This window comes from Saccopteryx bilineata, chromosome 5 (assembly GCF_036850765.1).
Source record: "Saccopteryx bilineata isolate mSacBil1 chromosome 5, mSacBil1_pri_phased_curated, whole genome shotgun sequence".
Classification (NCBI taxonomy): Eukaryota; Metazoa; Chordata; class Mammalia; order Chiroptera; family Emballonuridae; genus Saccopteryx; species Saccopteryx bilineata.
In genome coordinates, this window is record NC_089494.1 from 101,584,981 (window position 1) to 101,609,395 (window position 24,415).

The 24,415-nt window shown below is 38.0% G+C and overlaps 1 protein-coding gene across 2 annotated transcripts in view; it reads right to left on the reverse strand.

Moving 5' to 3' along the window:
* The window catches only part of SPOPL (speckle type BTB/POZ protein like), a 42,768-nt gene extending 19,772 nt beyond the window's left edge, over positions 1-22,996 (reverse strand). The window contains exons 1-6 of one of the 2 annotated variants that reach the window (XM_066278676.1): positions 22,746-22,996; positions 7,431-7,523; positions 3,525-3,661; positions 3,226-3,347; positions 2,825-2,976; positions 352-479 (exon numbers count right to left, since the gene is read on the reverse strand). In XM_066278676.1, the coding sequence (XP_066134773.1) occupies positions 352-479; positions 2,825-2,976; positions 3,226-3,347; positions 3,525-3,602 (480 nt within the window). In that variant the 5' untranslated portion in view covers positions 3,603-3,661; positions 7,431-7,523; positions 22,746-22,996. The remainder of the gene's footprint in view (positions 1-351; positions 480-2,824; positions 2,977-3,225; positions 3,348-3,524; positions 3,662-7,430; positions 7,524-22,745) is intronic. The other variant, XM_066278675.1, reaches the window with a different exon arrangement.
* Between the last annotated feature and the right edge of the window lie 1,419 nt (positions 22,997-24,415).

A 24,415-nucleotide genomic window follows, 5' to 3' on the forward strand; every position in this document is an offset into this window, starting at 1 on the left:
ATCTAACATATATTGATCACATGTTAGAAATATTCAGAATAAAGATACTTAAAATTTTCATATAAAGATATACACATCATAGTCTTCCTAAAAGAAAATGTTTAGTATGTGTTAGTATAACTGCATTTACAATTTATAACTAGAGATATGGCCAAATTTTTTCATAATGGGCTACTATACTGAATTCTAAGACAATCTAGGCAGCCTTTACTGGTAAAATAGTTTCAAATGTACGTTATCAAGTATACCATTTATTATTTTTCATAATATATTCAATATTATTGTGGTTTATAATACTGCTTTATCACTAAATACAACCATGAAGTTCCTTGAAATAAAAGATGTACCCACCTCACAAAATAATGTAAGCTTGTCATCTGGTAAAAGACCATTAGCTTCATCAAGCAAAAAATCCCTTCGAATGAATTTTTTAAAACCCCAGTCCTTCCCTTGTACAAATCGATATGCTCTTTGGCTTTCTGGTGGGAAACAGAATAGAAGTTTAAATAAACCAAGTACCCAGGAAACATTTTTGTTAATGATACCATAGTTGAATGTGCAAAAATAGGACTTGGTTGATATATCCATCATATAAAATATAGATATTTGTGTTCATAAATGGGTCACAAGAGTCAAATCAGGTGGTACCAGATCATTTTTTCGGTACTACTCAAATTTCGGCCATCCAATAAGCTCACTTTCAGATTTCTGGATCTCTAGGTAGAAGAAAAGCCAGATCAAATCTTGTGGAAAAGATCTAGGCCCTAAAATAAAGTAGGATAAAAAAAAAATACTGGCGGCCCTGGCAGGTTGGCTCAGTGGTAGAGCATTGGCCTGGCGTGCAGGAGTCCCGGGTTCGATTCCCAGCCAGGGCACACAGGAGAAGTGCCTATTTGCTTCTCCACCCCTCCCCCTCTCCGTCTCTGTCTTCCCCTCCCGCAGCCAAGGCTCCATTGGAGCAAAGTTGGCCCGGGCACTGAGGGTGGCTCTGTGGCCTCTGCCTCAGGTGCTAGAATGGCTCTGGTTGCAACAGAGCAACACCCCAGATGGGCAAAGCATCGCCCCCTGGTGGGCGTGCCGGGTGGATCCCGGTCGGAACATGCGGGAGTCTGACTGCCTCCCCGTTTCCAGCTTCGGAAAAATACACACACACACACACACACACACACACACACACACACAAAATACTGGCAATAAGCATACTACTCATCACCTACCATCACAACCTGATTAGAAACATACCTCCCATATCCTTCTCCCTCTAAAAACTTAGGCCATATTGACTTAAGTTTTACTGAACTAGATTCCCAATTCTTTAGACATAATCTCCTCACCCCTAAAAACAACTTTCATGAAAGTCTAAAAGATAGTTTTTAGTATAATTTCTAAAAGAGCTAATAAATATCTCAAGTAAATGTTTCAAATGCCTATCATAATGAATAACACCTATATAATATGAATTAAGTGAGACAATCTATTGTTAAATATTCATCATCTGTTACACAAAAAATTAATTGGAAGTGGAAACCAGTAGTAAAGCTAACTAAAATACCTCATGTTATGAACTGAATGTGTGTATCCCATCAAAATTCTTATGTTGAAACCACACATCCCAATGTGATATCAATGTAGGTCAATAACTAGGATTAGATGAGGTCATGAGGGTGGCCCTCATGAATGGGAATGTTGCTCTTATAAAGAGATCTCACAACCTGACCTGTGGTGGTACACTGGATAAAGCATCAACCTGGAATACTGAAGTCACTGGTTTAAAGCCCCGGGCTTGTCTGGTCAAGGCACATATGAGAAGCAACTACTACAAGTTGATGCTTCCTGCTCTGCCCCCCCCTTTTCCTCTCTCTAAATTCAATAAATAATATCTTAAAAAAAATAAAAGACCCTGAGAAGTTGGTAGTCCACAACAGAAAGGGCCTTTATCAGAATCTGATCATGGTGACATCCTGATCTTGGCCTTACCAGCCTCTAGATTTGTGAGAAATAAATTCTGTTGTTTATAAGCCACCTAGACTGTAGTACTTTTTTATAGCAGCCTGGACTAAGGCACTCCATTGTCTTAAATCCCAAACAATGTGAAAATACACTTGAAACTATGTATTATATTAGTTTGGCAATAAAAGATGTTATTTTTTAAATGTGTATTTGGAGGAAATTATTTTGTAACAATATTAGTTGAGTCTGTAATTCACTTTTACAAACCACTTAAAATTAAAGGTAGCATATTGCCCTAGGACACACACTGTACATCTTCTGTAATGCAGCTCCAGGCTATCTGATTTCACCAACTTAGATATGGCAAGCTTGAAATGAATTAACAAGTCTTAAGACTATGAAAAAATGATTTCCTTTCAGTCAGTGTTCAAGTCTATTATTCAAAAAAATTATAAAGACAAATTACCAAGACATTTAATATCCTTTCACAATATCCTTAAGATTTTATCTGGCAAAAATAGCAAGGGAGAAGATAAATATTTCCTGAACACCTATTACATATACTAGGCATTGAATCGGGCCTCTTGCCCTTAATAACAACTATTTTTTTCAAGTGAAAAGTAAATGTCATTTTACAACATGAAAAAATTATACTTTAAATTTAATATTATTTTTAAGTAATTTCACATGCCTTAAAGTCTAAGACTTAGTACAAAAACTATAGCTCTACAATGGCATTTAAAATAAATAATAGCCAAATTAAGTGGTTTAGGTTAAGCAGGTTTTAGTGGAAAAAAATATCCTAAATTTTTAGAGGCAGAAGTCACAACAAGTAGTTACAGAGACTTCTTCATTCAGTTTGCAAATCACTTACCCATTGCTTTTGTTTCTTCCCTTTTAGCGTTCAGAAGGGAAAATTTAAATTTTGCTCGAACTTCACTTTTTGGGCAGCTGACTAAAAGCAAATACAAGGACAAGTAGTCTTTACTTTCATCATCTAATCCCTTTGGATTTACCCTCAGGCACCTAAAATAAAACAATAGGCTCACATGGAGGAATATAATACTTTAAACATTCAAAAAAAAAGGCAGTATTGAAATCAGTTGTTAGTATCCTATCAATATCTCCAGGGTTCTTACAATTTTCTATGTACTATCACGAACTTCTTATAAAATAATATAAATTAGACTAATATCTATTCAGTAATAACAACAACAAAACAAATTAGACAATGATAACCTCAAAAACAAAACTCGAAGCAAACAAAAATCTTACCATTTCATTTTGTCACTCGGGTTAGATGAGAATGTTGAACTTTTCAACACTTCACCCATTTCTTCTCGACAAAAACTGAAGTTATTAATGGTCCACATGTAGGAAAATTTTACTACTTTCACCTAAGAGATTCAGAAAAACACTTTCATAATGAATTTTATGCTTTTTACCTATCACATGTTAAATATCCTATAACCCAGTCTTTTAACATGTATAACTACGCCAAAGTGATTCACAAGATTCTCAAAAACCGTAAAGTTTGTAAATGACATAAAGTGAGGCTTTCCAACAACATGTACCTGTGTATAACACCAGCTTTCCGCTACAGGAGCAGGAGACATATCTCCAGGGAGAGGTGGGCTGGGCTCCCGAGACATTGCCACTTTATTGTAGTCTTCCAAGACTTACGCAATATCCCACACAGCTGAGTACTTTACTACAAAGAAAATAAGTTTCATTTACTTATCAAAAAGTTTGACTGAATCCAGGGAAGAAAATTTAAACAATCATAAAACATTGTTTTCCCAAATTAGATTATATGGGAACACACAATGATTTCATTATTTTTATAATATTTAAGAAATAAAATCAGTTTTGTAACATAACACTAGATAATCTAAACAAACCTAATACTTGTAGATAAGACATTATTTTATAAAGGCAGACTTATCTAAATAATAACATTAAAAAATCATATAGCTTAATATAGTACAAAAATATAAACATAAAATAACAGCAAACAATATCTGATTCACCCTCCTTCATTTTATCATTGACATATTTGCAAAGATTAGCCTGGTCTGTGGTGGCACAGTGGAGAAAGCATTGACCTAGAACACTGAGGTCTCCAGTTCAAATCCCTGGGCTTGCCTGGTCAAGGCACATACAGCAAGCAACTACTACAAGTAGATGCTTCCTGCTTCTCCCCCACCCCTCTCTCTCCTGCCCTTCTTTTAAAAAATTAACAAACTCTAAACAAACAAAAAAAGAACTTCTCCCCAAATTAATATATAAATTCAAAACAATCAAAATCCCAATAGCATTTTTGATGGAAATTGACAGGTTATTCTAAAATTAATACAGCAATGCAAAAAGGGGCAAAGAATACAAAGCAATCTGGAAGAACAACAAAGCTGAAAGATTAAAGTACATCAGATATATGATATGAAGACTTAAGCATGAGACATAGGTATAAAATATCAATATTTAGCCCTGGCCGGTTGGCTCAGCGGTAGAGCGTCGGCCTAGCGTGCGGAGGACCCGGGTTCGATTCCCGGCCAGGGCACACAGGAGAAGCGCCCATTTGCTTCTCCACCCCTCCGCCGCGCTTTCCTCTCTGTCTCTCTCTTCCCCTCCCGCAGCCAAGGCTCCATTGGAGCAAAGATGGCCCGGGCGCTGGGGATGGCTCTGTGGCCTCTGCCTCAGGCGCTAGAGTGGCTCTGGTCGCAACATGGCGACACCAAGGATGGGCAGAGCATCGCCCCATGGTGGGCAGAGCGTCGCCCCTGGTGGGCGTGCCGGGTGGATCCCGGTCGGGCGCATGCGGGAGTCTGTCTGACTGTCTCTCCCTGTTTCCAGCTTCAGAAAAGTGGAAAAAAAAAAAAAAAATCAATATTTAAAACAAAGCCATTGAATTTAAGGCAGTGTGGCACTGATATAAAAATAGAGAAACTGACCAATGAATGGAAGAAAATAAAGAACCCAGAAAAAGATGCACACATTTTAGCCAGTTCATTCATAAAAAAGGTAAAGAAGTGCAGTACAGAAAGGATGGTCTTTTAATAAATGGTGCTGGTCAAATAATGCATAGTCATATAGAAAATAAAATCTTGACTCCTACTTTACATTAGATACAATGGTCGATGCTAGATATACTTTGGATATAAATATGAAAGTAAAGCAATAAAGCTTTTGGGCAGAAAATGAAAGAATATCTTTATAATTCTGGGGTAGGCAAACATTTCTTAAGCAGGACAGGATCTAGAATAGAAGAAATTTGCAATAAGGTATTTGATAGAGGACTTACATCCAGAATATAAAGAGAGTTCCTGTAAATTATCATAAAACATGCAGGCAAACTAACAGAAAAACTGCCCCAAAACTACATAAAAAGTAAAAAAGAAGGATACCCAAAAGGTTAATGAACATATGAAAAGCTGTTCAACATCAGTCATCAAACACATTAAGACAACAATGTGATATTACTACTTCCTGAAGGGGATAAAACAACACCCCCCCCCAGAAGACTATTTCTATAATATGAAGAAAGACATGAGTTCAGAGTACCAAGTACCAAGAATGCTTACTAAAAAAAATGATCTATACTACACACATCCTGATAAAACTTTAGAGTTCCACCAAAAAAGAGAAAATCCTAAAACTCCCATGTCATCTACAAATGTACAAAGCATTTTGAAATCTGAATGCTTAAGACATAGGATAAATATATTTAAGGTTTTCAAGGGGAAACAATTTTGATTTTATTTATTTTTGTTTTTGAGAGAGATAAGCATCAACTCATTTTCCACTTAGTTGTGCCACTGATTGCTTCTCAATGTGACCTGACCAGGGGTTCAAACCACTACCAGTGGCACCCTCAGGGTCAAGCCCTGATCAAGGCTTGAAACTGTGCCCTCGGACCAAGCCAGTTACCTCAACTTGAACTGGTAACTCTGGAATCCAACAGTGACTTTGGTGCTCCAGCTGTGTCCACTGTGCCACAGCCAGGGCTATTGATTATTTTTTAAGAGAGAAGGGAGAGGGAGGCAGAGAGGGAGAGATAAACATCAATTTCTTGTTCCACTTCTTGATGTATTCATTGGTTGATTCTTGTATGTGCCTTCACTGGGGATGAAACCCACAACCTTGGTATATGCGGACCAACACTCCAACCAACTAAGCTACCTGGCCATGGACCCTCCTGATCATTTTTTTTTAAGCAAGAGTGGGAGAGAGAGAGAGAGAGGAAGGGAGAGATAAGCATCAACTAATAGTTGCAGCATTTTAGTTGTTCATTGCTTGCTTCTCATACATGCCTATCAGGAAGCTCCAGCTGAACCAGTGATCCCTTGCTCAAGCCAGCAACCTTGGGCTCAATTCAGCCACCTCAGGCTGTAAGCCAGCGACCTTTGGATCATGTCGATAACACCACACTTAAGCAGGTGACCCTGTGTTCAGGCTGATGAGCCCACACTTAACCTGGATGAGCCCCAGCTCAAGCCAGCAACACTGGGGTTTTGAACCTGAGACCTCAGCATCCCGGGTCAATGCTCTCTATCCACTGTGCCACTACCAGTCAGGCTCCCCTCCTGACTCCTAAACATGTGTCGGACAAGGCAATCTGGGTTCCCACCCCTCTTATCCATCTCAATATGGCTTCTTCTCTATATATAACTTAGTTATATAAGTTCAGCTAATCTTCAGGTAAATTTCAAGAGGTTAGTTCTGTAATTTGGTTGTAATTTTAATGTGGTTGTGAGAGGAGAGGCCACACGGCGTTGCACTACTCCACCATCTTGACGAGAACTAGAATATGTCCATCTTAAATGTCATCCCTTCTATAAAACTTTTAGTAACCAACCTATCCCCCATAACATTTTCCTCAGTAAAATGAATTCTTCCCTATCTACCCAAGCACTTTCATCATAAATACCTCTCATATAGAACTGATCAAATATACTGTAGTTATTATTGTGATAATCTATAAGATCTCCATACTTTAGAACTGTACTTGTATATATTATCTTGCTTGATTTTCTAAACAACCCTGTGAAGTAGTTACTGTAGTTCTATTTTACGGACAGGGAAACTATTAACTAGAGAAGCAATGTGATCTGAGGTCACAGAAGTTGAAAAAAAAAACACCATCAAGGAGTCATAAATTAAATACAGGATTTAACTAAAAATACTGTTATTTTTCCAGAGAAAAAGAAACCCCTGTAAACTGTCAAACATCACAAAAGTTCCTTAAAAAATTAAAAATGGAACTACCTTATGATCTAACAATTCAACTCCTGGATATATTTTCTAAGAAATCCATTCGGTGAAGTATTATTTACAATAGCAAAGATATGGAAGCAACCCAAGCACAAGAGACAAATAGAAAACAACAACAACAAAAAAAACACAAAAAACAAGTGGATAAAAAAAAGTGATGGTACATACATACAATCGAATATTAGCCATAAAAATGAATGAAATGTTACCATTTGTAATAATATGGATGGACCTAGAGGATATTGTGCTAAGTGAAATAAGTCAGAGAAAGACAAATGCCATGTTTCACTTATATGTGGAATCTAAAGAATAAAATAAAACAGAAACAGTTATGGATACAGAGAAAAAACTGAGGGTTGCCAGATGCGAGGGTGTCTGGGGCGATGGATGAAAAAGGTGAGGGATTAAGAAGTACAGATTGGTGGTTACAGAATACTAGTCAAGGAGATAAAAGTTCAACATAGGGAATATACTCAATAATATTATAGCCACTACTTAGTGTAAAGCTTGACAGACAGTAAGCAAAAAAACATACTGACTGGATTTGAAGTCAACAACTAGAAAAATATCACATATTTACTAGATAGTTAATTTATTACTTTGAAAAAATCAAAGTACCAAATATTACAGAATGTAATATTACAAAAGGTATACAGTATTACAGAATGATCTAGGGAACACCATCAGATTAGAAATTTGGTTTCTAATATCAGATTTAGGTTCAAATCTTGAAACTGTGTGAGCTCTCTGGGTCTGTTTTCTTGTTTGAAAAATGGGAATAAATGGTAATTATTTCAAATGACTGGTGTATTAAATGGGAATGTATGAAAGATACTTAGTATAGTGTTTGGTACATATAAAGCAGTCAATAAACTAGTTTAATATGGTTAAGTATTAAAATTCAAAGAAAGACCTAGTCTACAAAACAGTCATACTTTCATAAACTATGAAGAAAGGCAGAGTTAAATTTGCCTAAATATGTTTTTGTTTTTCTTTAACCTTTACCACTCAGCTTTCCAACAGCTACTACACATTATCTAATTTTCAAATCACTTTTTCAAAGTGTCTAACCAGGCGTCCCCAAACTATGGCCCTTGGGCTGCATGCTGCCCCCTGAAGCCATTTATCTGGCTCCCGCTGCACTTCTACTTCCAGAAGGGGCACCTCTTTCATTGGTGGTCAGTGAGAGGAGCACTGGATGTGGCGGCTCTGCAACGGTCTGAGGGACAGTGAACTAGCCCCCTGTGTAAAAAGTTTGGGGACCCCTGGAAACCATACCCCTTATCCTAGAGTTCCAGGACACTGTAACAATTTTACATTTGTCTAGCATTTACTGAACAAACATTTCTTTAGTTACCTAAATAGGTCAGACATTAGAAAACAAAGATATGCTCAAAGAGGCAAATACCTAACCAAAAGTAGAATTACTAAAATAATATCCTTTTCTTACACTTGTGAAGGATCTAGAAAAAAATCCACTGTTCTTCCAGATAACTTTCCACTCTTTCAAAAGTGTTTTGTTGCCTGACCTGTGGTGGAGCAGTGGATAAAGTATTGACCTGCAATGCTGGTGGCTGGTTTGAAACCTTGGGCTTGCCCAGTAAAGGCACAAATGAGAGTTGATGCTTCTTGTTGCTCCCCCACTTTTTTCTCTCTCTACTCTCTAAAATGAATAAATAAAGTCTTAAAAAAAAAAAAAACTCTGGCAATTGCAAGGGTCCAATATTATATTCTCTTAACATCTCCTCCTTTGCTTTCCTCTGCACACTCTTCCAGTTAGGCTCCCTTAAGAAGGACTTCAGCACTTCCATTGTCTTCCTCCTACCATCACCTTGCAGAATTTCAGTCCTGTAGACTTCTGACCTACCAGCAAAGTTCCTTGACCTTTCCGAATGGTCTTATCCACTTAACATTTTGGCAATCTTTCTCAAAGATTCTGACTTGAACCTTATTCCCAGAATAGTTTGACCATTTATGAAAATAAAAGTTTATCATTTTTATAACAGAACTTACTCCTAATGTCATCAGTTTAATCCCCAATATCTTATTACCAGCACTTCATTGAGTCTTTCCCATTCTTAAGTCATTATCTCCATTATAGCTTCTCTTCCATATCAAACTCAAAACCAAAATGCATCATTTCAAACACTCTGCAAACATGCTTAACATTTCACTCCTTTTTTTTAACCACAACTATTCTGTAAACCTTCCACTGTTTATCATTATAATCTCCTACGGTCTGCTCCTTTATTTTTGTGCTGAGCTATGGTATAGAAAATCTTTTAAAAAAGCAAAATAGCAACTTAAGTATATACTTTCATTAAATATATTCTTCTGTATTTTAACTAAATACTATCAAAGAGTTTGTTGCAAAATAAAAATCTTACCAGAAAATAAATTAAATTAGAAAGCCAGTTTTTCCGTTGTACTAGACTCAAGTTAAGTGCTAAATAAATAAAGGTGGCTAAATAGCTATCACAATGGAAAGTGGAGATTATACAATAAAACCTTTCCATAAACGCACAAAGCTTTATCAAACAGTGCTGCTCTATACATTCCATGGCAGGACTGCTCAGCCACTATTTCAACTCACATAATCTATAATTTCCCAGTAACACCACCTATTGCCTTATGTGTGACCTCATGAATCTTGCAAACTGTAGCTGGAACATGAAACAACAAGCTGGTATGCAAGTAGTCAAAGGTGGTGGCATCAAATCTATCTTTTACCGTCACCTGAGACCAAAAGCAGTTAGTTGCCCCTAGTAATTTGTGTCCTAGCCCACTTCCAATCATGGAGAGCCCCGCCCCAACACTATCATTAAAGGAAGGTGTTAGTCACATTGTATCTGAGAAGGGTTAGGACAGAGAGGTGTACTTAGCAGATTCCTTTCAGATTTTACCTGTTAAAGATAGAGCTCTTTACTGCATATGTATCTCAGCTCTCACTGTGGCTGCAGCTGGAAGTAATAATCTACCAAACTTACTCAGGTTCATTTTAATGCAACTATTAATAATAGTGTTTTATTAAAAACTACCTATACAGCCCTGGCTGGATAGCTGGCCAAATAGCTCTGTTGGTTAGAGCATCGTCGGAAGCAAGGAGGTTGCCAGTTTGATCCCCCGTCAGGGCACATACAGGAGTAGCTCGATGTTACTCTCTATCTGTCTCTGTCTGACTCCCTCCCTTTCTCTCTCTTTAAAATCAATAAACATTAAAAATTTTACTTATTAAAATTCTAAGTAAAAAAAAAATGATACTAGGAGAAAAAGACATAAACTACATAGTACTACCCTAGGCAAAAAAAAAGGATAAGTCGTTATCCTTAAAAAGATAGCAGGGACTATCTAAATTATAAAATCTAGAGGAAAAAATGAACAAAAAAGCATGCTTAGCAGTGAATAGTTGTAGGGATTAATATTAATATGTTGATATCAACAAAATATATTTATATCAACATATTAATATAATATAATAATGCCTATATTATTACACCCTGCATGTCCGTAACTATTGAAACAGCTAAATTTTCCATAAAAAACAAGTTGCCATATAGCATAGTTTACAGGAAAAAAAGGGGAAAGAAAGACAAAGAAATTTAAAAAGAAACGGAAAGAAATGAAGCAGAAATTATCCAGGCAGAGCAATGTGAGACCTTGGATTTTAATCCAATCTTTTCTTAAATGAAGTAACACATAGTCAAACTAGAGTTAATAAAAGGAAGTTACTGCTGTCTAACTACCAGTCCTACCTGTCTCATAAGGAAATGCTTTGCAAAATAAAGTGAGTTGTTACTGGATCTCACAAGAACTCTTTAAGTACTCAAATGCCATCTCAGGTCCTTAGATATTGAGTTAATAATTCCAAGCTTCTTATGACTAGCAATAACCAGTAAATGCATATGAATATTCAAAGCACAAACAGCTGTTCTACCTTGAAATAGTACTATTCAGCAATAAACTACTAGCTACAATATACATATAAAATATCAAAAAGGGAAAACTATGGGCTTATTTACAGTTATGAGTCTATATATGTGTTTTAATATATCAACAACTAATTATGATGCCCAAAATATATAAGAATGGTGACCCCCTACATACGATTCTAACAATCTACATTCACTGAAGAATAAGAGACTAACCACATTCCTAACACTGAAAAGAAAACACCGGCAGAAGTATTTTTTGCATACTTGGTTTTCACTACACAATTTGATATGAAAAATACAAATAGCAACACTGCCTCTGTGACACAAGGGAAAAATCCGTAAGTAAGAAATTTAATACAAAAACACACTGTATGCTCTGGGCATGTGGTAAAATTGTCTCAATTTTAAATACAAGTTCTGAAAACACAGTAAGCTATGCCATGTAAACAGTACTTCCCTTATTTAAGGGGTAGCAAAACCTCACAAAATAATGAATGAATACAATCTACAATCCGGGTAGACGGCCAAGTAAAAGCAAGTGCATTCAGCATTGTGTAATTAAAGTTTGGGTCAATGTTGCAAACTCACTCAATAAAAATGCCTATAAAACTTTCTCCAGCTTGCAAAATTTTAAAACCTTTTCCACATTTAACAATATTTAGGCAGAAATGCACCATTTGTCAGAAAGCCAATGAACTATGCAGGGAAGCTATAATTTTCATGACAATCTCATTTTTCTTAAGTGATACTTAAATTTGTTTTATATTTTGCATCTTATCAACTGACAAGGCAACCAGAATTATCCAGTGGGTTTTATAAAAATAAACATGCCTCTATTACTTTCTCTTGGTGTGCACATGGGAGGGGTACATGGCTATGACTGAGAAAAGGAATTAGGTTTATTTTTAAAAACTAGCCTATCCACAATGCAGTATCTCTTTACACTCACCAGGATAGCTAAATAAATGAGACAATCCAGCAAATATTGCACAGTAGCTGGAACAAATAGAACTCTTACCCACTACTGAATGGATTATATAAATTGGCACAACCAATTCAAAAATACTGAGTAATATGCACTAAAACTAAACACACACACACACACACACACACTATGGCCCAACAACTCCACTACATGTCCTACAGAAACGTATACATGTTCACCAAAAGATATGTACAAGAATATTCTAAAGAGACACTATTCATTGTGGCTCAAAACTGGAAACAACCTAGATGTTCATCAATGACAGACAGGTAAATCATGGTATATACAATCATACAATAGAACTAAATACTACAGAATGAGAATGAATAAGCTAATACTACACACTACATGGAAGGACCACATAAAAATAAATGTGCTTTAGGATAAGAAGTCAAATGCAGGGGTGTACATGCTATATAATGTCATGTGCATATCTCTGAGTGTATGTTTACTTAATATAAAATGTAAGTAAATATTTAATAAATAAGCAATCTTGATGCCTAGATATTAAAAACTTGTTCCCAGTGTCATGTGCCCATCATCCTAATTTTGGGACAAAATACTGTTTTGAATCTTTTCTCTCAGTAATTTAAAACATTGCTATATTAAAGCAAAGAATGCTATATTAAGGTAACAGAATGCAAGAGTAAAATCCTTTTTAAGAAAAAACACTGATTTTAAAAAAGTTAACCCCAAAATTCTCTCCCTCTACCATTGCACTATCTTGATCACACCTGATCTTCAACTCTCTTCCATCTATCAAGGATCACTCTTTTCTGCCATTCATTTAACAGAAACACATGAAAAGTAATGACCTACCCTAGCACAGTAGTTATGAGGATAAAGAAAAGTGTATAATTAAAGATTTCAGCACTGTGACTAAGTACTCAATGACTAAACAGATTATTTCCAAATACAAAATCTTCCAAGTCAAGGGTTATTTCCAATTCATCATTTTAAACACAAAATAAGGCATTTAATAACTGGTCAATAACCATTTAATCATATGAACTCAAAACAGAAAAAGAACAAAATAAAAACAAGGCAAAGGTGGGAATGAGGAAAAAATCAAGAAGTTAAAGGAAGGTCATAACCTATTTTTGTTATCAGGGTACATAATGAGATTTTTAAATTTCAAGACAAAGCAACAAAATCATGCGCATATAAAACCATTAAAATAAACAAAAACTGCCTCTGTATTTTTCTTTCATGTACTTCACAATGCAGAAGTGGAATGTTTTAATTAAAATTAAAACATGGTTTAGAAAAAAACAACCATGGTTCTTTAATAAAATCCTTTAAAAATATTTCTGAATTAATTCCTTATGAGGTTGACAAGAACCGTAGTACATTACAGGTTCTTTTTAAGACATCCATCACAGTACATCAATCTGACTAAATATGTCATAACAAAGATGAAAGAAAAGCAGATTTTAGCTGAACCTTCATAAGTATTATTTTATGAAAATAAAAATGCAACTTAGATATCAAAATTGTTAAGACTGAAACCTTATATTAGTTTTCGAAAACAAATCAATAAAATACTTTAATCTTCATTTTGTGCACAAAACATCAATGAATCATTTGATAAGGCCCCTTTCCCCTTCCTTTTAAACACATCATCTGCTGATATACCTTAGATCAGAAATAGCATTACTGTTTTTCACCAACATTTAAACAAAGCACTATTTAAAATGTAAATATAATTAATTCAGTTCTTAGAACAGCTCAGGATAGGTGCTGTTATCATTTCCATTTTACAGATAACACTGAAGCAGAAAGTCACAAAGCTAAAGCTTTAAACAGCAGACCAATGCACACTTTTAACCTCTATGCCAGGGGTCCCCAAACTTTTACACAGGGGGCCAGTTCACTGTCCCTCAGACCGTTGGAGGGCCGGACTACAAAAAAAACTATGAACAAATCCTTATGCACACTGCACATATCTTATTTTAAAGTAAGAAAACAAAACGGAAGCAAATACAATATTTAAAATAAAGAACAAGTAAATTTAAATCAACAAACTGACCAGTATTTCAATGGGAACTATGGGCCTGCTTTTGGCTAATGAGATGGTCAATGTCCGGTTCCATATTTGCCACTGCTAGCCCTAACAAGTGATATGACGGGCTTCCGGAGCCATAATGCGTGTGTCCTGTGTCACCGGTAGTACTGTACGTGAGCAACGCCACATACTGTGCTTCTCTCACTGACCACCAATGAAAGAGATGCCCCTTCCGGAAGTGCGGTGGGGGCTGGATAAATGGCCTCAGGGGGCCGCATGCGGCCCGCGGGCCATAGTTTGGGACCCCTGCTCTATGCTATGCTGCCTGGAGAGCTCTGAAGTGAGGCAGAACTATACTTATTCTGACTTCACTTATGTTGGGAGGTTAGTTATTTGAAGACCTTGGGTGATAACCATAAAATGATATAGCAATAATGCCACATTTCATTAATGCTCAGACTCCCATTTTTTAAATATTTTAACATTTCCAAAATTAATGACATTTTACAATTGTAATTGACAGTACTCTGGGGTACAGAAACATAAAACAAAATTGTTTTATGTTACAATGGTAACTGATGGCAAATACAATTCAAAATTTATGATATATCAGACACCTATGAGGAAATTCCATGTAGAGGTATCTGGACACTGGGTAAATTGTCAGTTTCTTAAATCCTTGTTCAAATAATCCTGGTTTTACTCTGATAGGGAAAAATACTGGTTTCACTATACAATTTGATGAATTTTTTTTTCTTTTTTTTTTAGGTGAGAGGAGGAGAGATAGTATGCAGACTGCCACATGCATCCTGACCAGGATCCACCTGGCATCTGGGGCCAATGCTCAAGTACTGAGCAATTTTTCACACCTGAGGCTGACACACTGCAACTGAGCTATCCTCAGTGCCCGGGCCTATGCTTGAACCAATTGAGCCATGGCAGTGGGAGGGGAAAAGGGAGAGAAGGGGAGGAGGTAGAAGCAGATGGTCACTTCCCCTGTGTGCCCTGACCAGGTATTGAACTAGGGATGTCCATAGCCTGGCCAACACTCTACCCACTGAGCCACTGGCCAGGGGCCAAAAAAAATTTATTTTGATAAAGGACTCAGGGACAAGACAGATTAAAAAAAAAAAAAAAGTGGAAATAAAACACCTGACCAGAAAAAATCAATAGAAAAGCCTATAACAAGATACCCCAAAATACCACTTGATTCAAGTCAGGTCTTAAATTCCATTGATAAAATGTTCACATAGAAAAGTATTTTCACGTTTTTAAACACACTTTGAATGCAATCAGAAATGACTGAATCTGTTCAGTGTGTGCATACACCCCACTGAGTTATCTCTAACAACAACAGACATAAGAAAACTGCCATGTGGAATAACTGGTTAATAAAGATTCAAACTAATTGTAAGAGTTGCGAACAGCAACAACAACAACAAAAATTTGTTTAAGTATTTGATGGCTTCCTGTATCAATGTGCCTTGACAATTTTAGGTTGAATTTATATTAAATATTATTTTGTTCTTGGTTATGTTTTTGTGTTATACAATACAAATTATTTACCTTTCCAGGGAATTTTCAACTGGAAAACACCAGTAATTAAATCCAAATTATAAAGGAAAAAATGCTTGTGACAATTGCACTCTTTACCTTAAAAATCAATTATTTGGGAGGGCAGACACAATACAGAGAAAGAGTAGTACAATACATTTTACAAAAAAACCCTTAAATTTGCTTCAGAAACTACATCCAAAAACTATTTTCTTATTTAACAGATCTTAAATAATATGTAAAAAATGTCATACTACTTTTCAGTTTCACTACAACCTTTGAGACCTTGTACTACTAATAAAAGTGAAACCCTTCTCTTTTGGTTTTGAATTGTTATTCCCAATTATCTTTATTTCTATGTCTAATAAAGGATGAAGCAAAAATGAAAACTCCAAAGAAGTTTGTGTGTGTAAGTGTGTATGTGTGTGTGGGGGGGGGGGGTAATTTTCTAAGCACATTCATATTGTACAGATAAATAATATTTCTACCATACAGTCATTTCAGGTATATAAACTTATGCCAACCACAGTTTGAAAGTAATTTTATATTTATAGGTAAAGTTTTTTTAATCTTTTACCTATGTCAAGTTCTGTTTTGCAACACAATTCAGAATACTAATAATTATTCTGGAAAACAGTATCTTTTTTAAAAATGTTATGTCCTGATTTTAGTGAAAAAGGAGAGGAGAGAGGGAGAGAGACAGACAGAACATTGATCTATTCCTGTATGTGCCCTGTCGGGACGGAACTGACCACCTCTGCACATCCAGGCGATGCTCTATCTAACCAAGCTCTCCAGCCAGGGCAAAAGATGTCTGTTTTTAAAAAACATAATAATATAAGAAAAACATGCAGTTGTTACACAAGAATTTAATGAGATTTTAAAAAATAATAAAAAATAAAAAACTAAAGACCAGGGAGTAGGCAAGAGGAAACTATAAAAAAAAGAGAGAGGTTAAAGCTAGTAAGAATAAAAATAAATTTTAAAAGTTACAATTTTAATATAAAATTTAAGGATGACTTCCTTAGCAGATGTTTCTACATCTACAAAGAAGGTATTTCAGAACCAAGTTTTAATACAACCCACCCCCTTTCATTTTAAAGTAGATGTCTCCTAGAACCTTTATTTACTGTGCTTTAAAAATCTGTTTTAACATCATTCTCTTCTAACAAACTTTTTTATGAGACTTTGATCTTGCCAATTAAAGTTCTGCCAACTCCAGTTTCCTTCAGAAAGTAATTCCTACTGATGAATTTTTTTCTATTATGGTGCAAAAGATAAATCTAAGGATGTTGAGACACCTAACTAAAATAGCAGTTAAGGTATCAAGGGATACTGTTATTATTCTGAGCTCAAAAATACCATTATTGACCATATTCCTTTGAGGTTTAAAAGTAAACTCAGCAATCCTTTCCAAGGCCTTCACTTTCTACTCTCTAAATTTGAGAAAAAGTTTTATGTATAAAGTATTTCCTATTAATATCACCAAAGTATAACTGAAATACTATTTAACTAAGACATCAATTACTTAATGATTCTAAAAGCACAGGTGTAATATATGAAATATAAAACTAACCAGCAAAAATAAAATACCACCTTGGAGAATAACTACTACAACAAAGATAATCTTTCATTTTTGAAGATATTCAAAAGATATCATATTTGGTGACTATATGAGTGGTGATAACATTAAACAGCAAACAAAAAAAGAGGTACAAGTTCAAAGGAAAAACTTCTGAATGGCACAGCCAACCTCACTAACCTACCACCCATATGCAATAGCCACAATTCCTTGCATTTGCATGCTTTCAAATATCCAGACTATATTATTTAATCTCTTTTACTACTATATTGCCATTTCCACCTCTCCACTTATCTTTTAGAAACACTGTGCCCAGCATCATTTTCCTTAGAAAGCCTTCCCTAATGCACCTTTACTCTGTGTTTCTGAGGCAATCTGAATAAACTGCTATGACAGCTCTGATCACACTATAATAATAATATTTAATTGTTCATTGCCCCTAGTCTCTGAAGTCTAATAACATTCCTAAAAGTCTAGTATTCAATGTCTGATACTTAAAATACACATTCTGTTTGAATATGTCCTGAATGAATCAGTTGTAGAAATAGTTTGAGATGCATATAAAAGCATCCAGATGGTGACAAACGGAAACATGATTCTGAGCTCTGGAAGGAAGATATGGCTGATGCTATCTATACATGTAAGTTTATTCTAAATTCAGAACTTACTTTGGCAGATTAAAACAAAATTCATCTTCAAATAGTTTATAGATGGACTGATTACTGAGGTATATGTACTTTTGTTCATTTTGCTAAATACAATGTATGCTTTTTAGTTCCCAACCTAATTGATTTCTCAGCTTCATTCAACACAATTAATTAGTCCCTCCTTCCATTTTCTTTTTTAGATTTTTTTTTCATTTTAGAGAAGAGAGAAAGGAGGGAGAGCAAGCGAGAGAGAGAGAGAAGAGAGAAGAGAGGAGGAGAGAGAGAGAGAGAGAGAGAGAGAGAGAGAAAGGGAGGAGCAGAAAGCATCAACTCTCATATGTGCCTTGATCCAGGAAAGCTTGGGGTTTCGAACCAGCGACCTCAGCATTCCAGGTCAATGCTCCATCCACTGTGCCACCACACGTCAGGCTCTTTTACTCCATTTCTTTTTCCCTATGTTTAAATATTGAAGATTCATAGGATATTATGTCCCTATATCTTCTCTCTACATCCTTTCTCCATAGGCAAACTCACCCCCTATCTCACACACTAAGACATGAATATAAGCTATATGATGACTATTCCTAACTGTATTATGACCAGAAACTAACAAACAAAAAAACTGGTTCTTTTCCAGTATGTATCCCTCATATTAGGTATAAAAACCATTTACTCTGGAAATCAGCCTTCTGCTCCCTAGACCCCCAAATCTAATCCATCATCAAAACCTGTCGTTTTACTTTGCAAATATCTGTCAAATCCAGCACTGTCTGTATCACAGCCATACTGGACCAAGAGTCCATCATCTCTTGCCTAAACTACTATAATGGCTGAACTCAATCTACTCAAAGTATGGTCTGTGGACCAATACTGTTATGAGTCTGAGACAATAATAACAAGTACAGAAACTAAAAGGAAGTACTTAGAAATTTTTTTTGCAACCTGACACTGACTGCCACAATATCCATTTTATCGTGTTACTAAAATACCAGTATAAGTCAGAAAATAAAACAGGTCCTTAACCACGGGTCATTTTGAGTAGCACTGGCCTAAATGGTCTCCGTTTTCAGTTGTCTCCCCAATCTGTCCTCCACAGAACAGCCAAGTGATGTTTTTAAAACAAAAAAATTAAGTAATTTACTCAGCTGTTGAACATTCTCCAGTGCTTCCCATTTCTGTTAGGTTTACATACAAAATGTTTAGCAATGATTGACCCTTGTGACCTGTTCCAGGCTCATTTCACATCACCCAGCCTAACATGCTAGGGTACACCCCTACATGGTTCTTCAGTTCTAGAAAGTTCAAATCACCAATACTTGGGTAACTCCAATTGATTCTTCAGGTTTCATTCTGAAAGTCATCTCTTCAGAGAAGCATTCCCTGATACATTAGCAGGCTTGCACTGCTTACAGTAATTTTCCTTTGTGGCAGCTGTCATAACTGTAATTGTAGTAATTATTTGTTTAGTCTCTTTATTCCTGAACAGACTTTTGTCTCCATGAATGCAGGTATACTCCATCATGTGTCACCAGAGCCTAGCACAATGCCTGGCACAAAATTAGTTGTTCAATAAACTTGCTAAGGAAATAAATCCAAGTCAGGAAATGAAACACTTGGGATAAGTCTGTGTATCAGGTGTTTTACAAAAGTTAAAACTTTACTTCCCTAAACAACCTAAAAAAGATAAAGAAACCTCACTGTAGATATTTAAAAGAAAAGAACAAAAGAAAAAAATATTTTTCAGAAAGATGAAGAACCTTGTCTAAAGTAACCAACAAGAAACTGGAAGGCCTGAGAGGCAACAGAGTAATAGGCTCTACAACCGTGTTTCCTGGCTCCACTGCTTGCTTAGCTGCTCAATTTTGTGGATTGTGGAAGTTAAGCAATCTCTGATTCTCAGGTTCCTCATTTGTGAAACAGATGTAATAAAGCCTTCTTCAAAGGACTGTTATGAAGTTAAACAAGTTAATATATATAAATATTTGAAACAGCACTTGGCAGTGTTTTATGGATGTTAGAGATTATCATTATCTTTAATATAACCACTGCTCTCTGCATTATTATTCTCTGATGAAGCTTTTGTCAATCAAGGTTATATAAAATTTAAATGCTACAGAAATTGAATTAAGTGACTATTTCCTCAGTTCTCCCTGTCTCAAGGATCCTACATAGCTAAGACCATTTTAGGTGCACAGAAGAGGAGTTACTTCACTTACATACCTTGGGTGCCTTAAAGCATTAGGGCTTGATATTCACTGGCAACCTGGTTGAGAAGGGCTGCTCCTATGTATCCCCAATGCCTGGCATGAAGTAGGTGCTCATTAAATATTTTTGGAATGAATGAATGTTTACAAAACCAAAGGAATAGTGCTTAGCACAGAGTAGTAAAGGTCAATTTTATTCCACTCCTTCAAAATTCTCCATAAACTTAAAGCCAAGAAACAAATAAACCAATATCGGCAGGAAATAGTAAGAGGTAAAAGATGGATAGAATTTGGACATGCAGAGGAAAGGGCAAAGGTTATTCTGGGCCAGGAAGCAGCATAAGCAAAGGCAGTGTCAGTCTGCAGTACATTCCATAGTTGACACAAAGTGATTTTAAGCTATACATGGGCAAACATCTTTTTTCTGATAGCTGTATATGACCATAACTTTACATGTAATTAGGACAGCAATATGTGATTTCTTTTAATTTTTTTAGAATATATACTTTTTTTAGATTTTATTTATTCATTTTAGAGAGAGGAGAGAAAGAGTAAGCGGGGTGTGGGGGTGTGGAGGGGAGCAAAGAAGCATCAACTATCAACTCCCATACGTGCCTTGACCAGGCAAGTCCAGGGTTTTGAACCGGCAACCGCAGCATTTCAGGTCGACACTTTTATCCACTGCGCCACAATAGTTCAGGCAGCAATTTGTAATTTCAAAATGTTATTATTTATAACACTAAACAGTACCTACTTAAATTTTTTGAGTTGTTCTAAAATATGTGTTAAAAACATTAATGCACAGGAGGTAAGCAAATATGACAAAAAAATGGTCAAGGTCTTAAAGAGTAAAATTTGGGAAACAGCAAGGCATGGTCATGTGAATGAATATTATATGAGAGAAAAGCTTCCAGTCTTCTGAATGAAGCCAAAGCTCTGTCTTGAGTAAGCAATTCAACATAAATGACAGATATGAAGAATACAACCAGTTTTGAGTGTTTAATTTATAGAACTAAAATTCTTATCTATGCTTTCCCCATTTTCCACTATAATATTTCTGCTAAATAATTCAACTTCATTTATTCTCAAAACAAAGATAAAATTTTAAAATTTCCAAGCAGAAGTCTGAAATTGGGACTGACCTGCTGGTAACTTGTAGACTTGCACGAAAATAGCTAAAACTCTGTACTTTTCACACCAGAAGGAATGATCTTACACAGTAACAAAATATGAATCAAATCTATATCAAAAAAGTGTTTAAAAAAAAGCAAAAAGGCAGCTTTTGAGTCCCATCTTCCTCTCTCAAACTTACGCTACCAATAGTCAAACTAAGTCAAGAGATAATGGTAAACAAGATTATTGGACCCTTACCATGTGCCAGAACTGTCACTTGTTACCTACATTATATGTTACCTGCATTTAGTTAAGCAGCTATCACTACCTCCTTATGAAGTACATCACTATCCCCATTTTACAGTTGTAAGAATTCTGAGGCACAGAGAGATTAAGTATTTTGCCCAAGGCCAGAACTGGGAGACGGCAAGGCAGAGGTTACATTCTGGCAGTTCAGCTCCAGAGTCTGAGCTCCTAACCACCAGGCACCATTTCTCTCAAAAATAACAGGATGATAATTTGAACTATTCCACTTTTCCCATTATGGTAGAAGAGACATACTTGCTCAAGGCATGAACCTTTTATTACTTAAGTCTCCAGTCTAAGAAACAATTGTAAGGAAAAACTGGGAAGATGAGTATTATAGTAAAACAACCTAGGTTCAGGATTATTCAAATATAGACAAAGTATCAGAAGCCTCAAAAATGTGGCTGAAAAACACTATTCACGGAGAAGGAAGCCAAGAGCTAGGATGAGCAAAAGGTCAATCTTATTTCTACTCTATCTACTGTTTTGTAGGAGAAAATCCTACCATCTCCTTCCCTTTATTGGATTCACTACAAGAATAAACAGACTCAAGAAAAGGAGGAGCTGGAAGAAAAAAGAGAAGGGAACAGTAAAGGGAAAAGGCAAGACTTGGACCCAGAACCGCGGAGTTAGCGCGAATGTGAATGTGATAGAAATTTTGAGGGCAATTTGTGCTTAGAGGTAAGGACCACTGGAGGTGGAGGGACCGGGTGGCCTAGCTGGGGAGCTGACAGTTCACCTCAACATAGGTAACAGGGCTGAGAATTTCGAGGGCATGTTTGAGATGAGGGGGTTCGGATGTGGACGCTGCAGGGCGAGCAGGTCCTCGCTTAGGGCAGTCCTCAGGGTGGGAAGAAAAGACACAGTATAAGTGGGCGAGCGTGGAGGCAAACGGGATGGTAGAGGACTGGGGACGGAAAGGGGCCAGGACGCGGAGGCAAGTCGGGGACCCGGTAGGCGCAGGCAGGGCAATCGCTGGGTGTGTGGCGGCGACTGGGAGGGGGCAGTCCCCAGGGAAAGCGGAGCGGCGAGGGGCGGCGGCCCGGGGGGCGGAGGGTGGGGCGCGGGAGGGGGCTCGGGCCGTGGGGGCTGGGCGCGCGGAGAGCGGGGAGGAGGCCGCCGCGCCCCCGCAGCGGGGCGCCCCGGGCCAGCGGCCCGGGCTGCGGGGGCGACCCCGCAGAGGGAGGGGCACCTACCCGGACATGCGGGGCGGCGGCGGGCAGGGCGGTCTGGCGGCGGCTCCTCTCGGGCTGAGGCGGCGGCTGCGGCGGCCGTGGAGACAGAGGTGATGGCGGCGAGTCCCTGTGGCGGCCGCCTCCGCCGAACCGCATCCCTTCTCCCCGGCCCGCCCTCCTTAGCTAGCTCCCGGTCCTAAACTTCTTCCCCGGGATAAGCAAACCCGCCGCCAGGGGCGGCCGCCTCCGCCGCTCCTGCCCCCGCGCAGCCCCCCCACCCCCCGCCCCGGGCCCGTCCGGGCTCCGGCTTCCGAGTTGCGATTCCAACCCCAGCCCAGCCCGCGAGGGCGCGTGCGCGCGGCTGCCGGCGGCGGCGGCGGCGGCGGCGGCTCGCGAGGCGCTTCCTCCCTCCCCGCGCGCGGGCACTTCCGGGCCAGCCCGGATCTACCGCCGGGTTTTGGAAGTAGCCGTGACCCCCGCCTGCGTTAGGCACCCGACTCCTCCTGGCCTGGCTGCCCTTGAAGATGGGGGCGAAGAGGCTTCACCTTGCGGGGACCCCGCTTGGCCGGGCACATAAACCTTTCCTTGTCTGAAAAGCCACCGATGACGCCTCTTAACTGGCCTGGCTGGTCCGCGGGGGGGGTGAGAGGCAGCACCGGGTTCAGCGCACTGTTTCCTTGACTAGAAAACCCCAATGGCGAGCCCCAAACTGAACTACTAAAACAAAAATAGCAGCATGCAGTCCGCAACGAGAAAGACAGACGAAGGGCCCTAGCGGAATGGTTTTCATTTGCAGATGAGCCTCAAAGGGAAGCCTGGGAGGGGAGGGGTCGGTGAGGAGCAGGCGGCCTCCAAGACTGGGTGTTGGTCCATTAAGCTCTCTCTAAGCAAGTGCCTGAAGTCATGGGACTGCTTCATAGAGTTTAGGGAAACAAGTGATAACAGAACTTTATTCATCAAACCTTGGGCAATAGATAACTGACCTAATTGCCAAGGGCAGTCTCATTAAAGATATTTGAGGGAACTAATTCAAGCTCTGCAGGAGCAGGCACGAATATCAATCACTTAGGGACCCCAACTCATTTCTGTGTAATTGGGCATCACTCAACTGACTGCTCCTGTGCTTTTCCAAGAAGAGGGTAGGGGAAAAGTGAAGGAAAATCCTTTTTATTTTACTATGTATTGAGCACTGTAAGCAGACTTGTATAATCTTTTTTTAATCCTCTCAACTTCTTTATAACTTCATGGTAGAAATTTCTTGGGTAAATAAAATTTATTATGCTCACTTTGTTAAAGATGGCGCTGCCCACATGGAAGTCTTTGCCCAGGTGATATTAATGTGTGTTGGGGGCAGTCTGTGGGCAGGCAGGATCCTTGTATCCCGGGGCTTGGTTTTAGGACTAAGTCTTTCCCACCTTTTTTGATGTGGGGTGGTGCAATCCCATCATGCCTCAGATAAGTGACTTTGTATTAGAGACTTCCTTATTTTGTACATTGGATTAAAGGTTTTGATTTCACACTATAAAATGAGAGCAGAACAAGAGCTCGCTCTCTTGGTTCCTGAGATTAGCATGAGAGCAGAGAAAGGCCACATGGAGGAGGACAGGAGAAGCAGCCAAGATGGTGGAGTGCTGAGTGAGAAGCCAATTTGTGCAGAGAGAAGGAGATGGGGAACAGAGGTGAATAAGGCT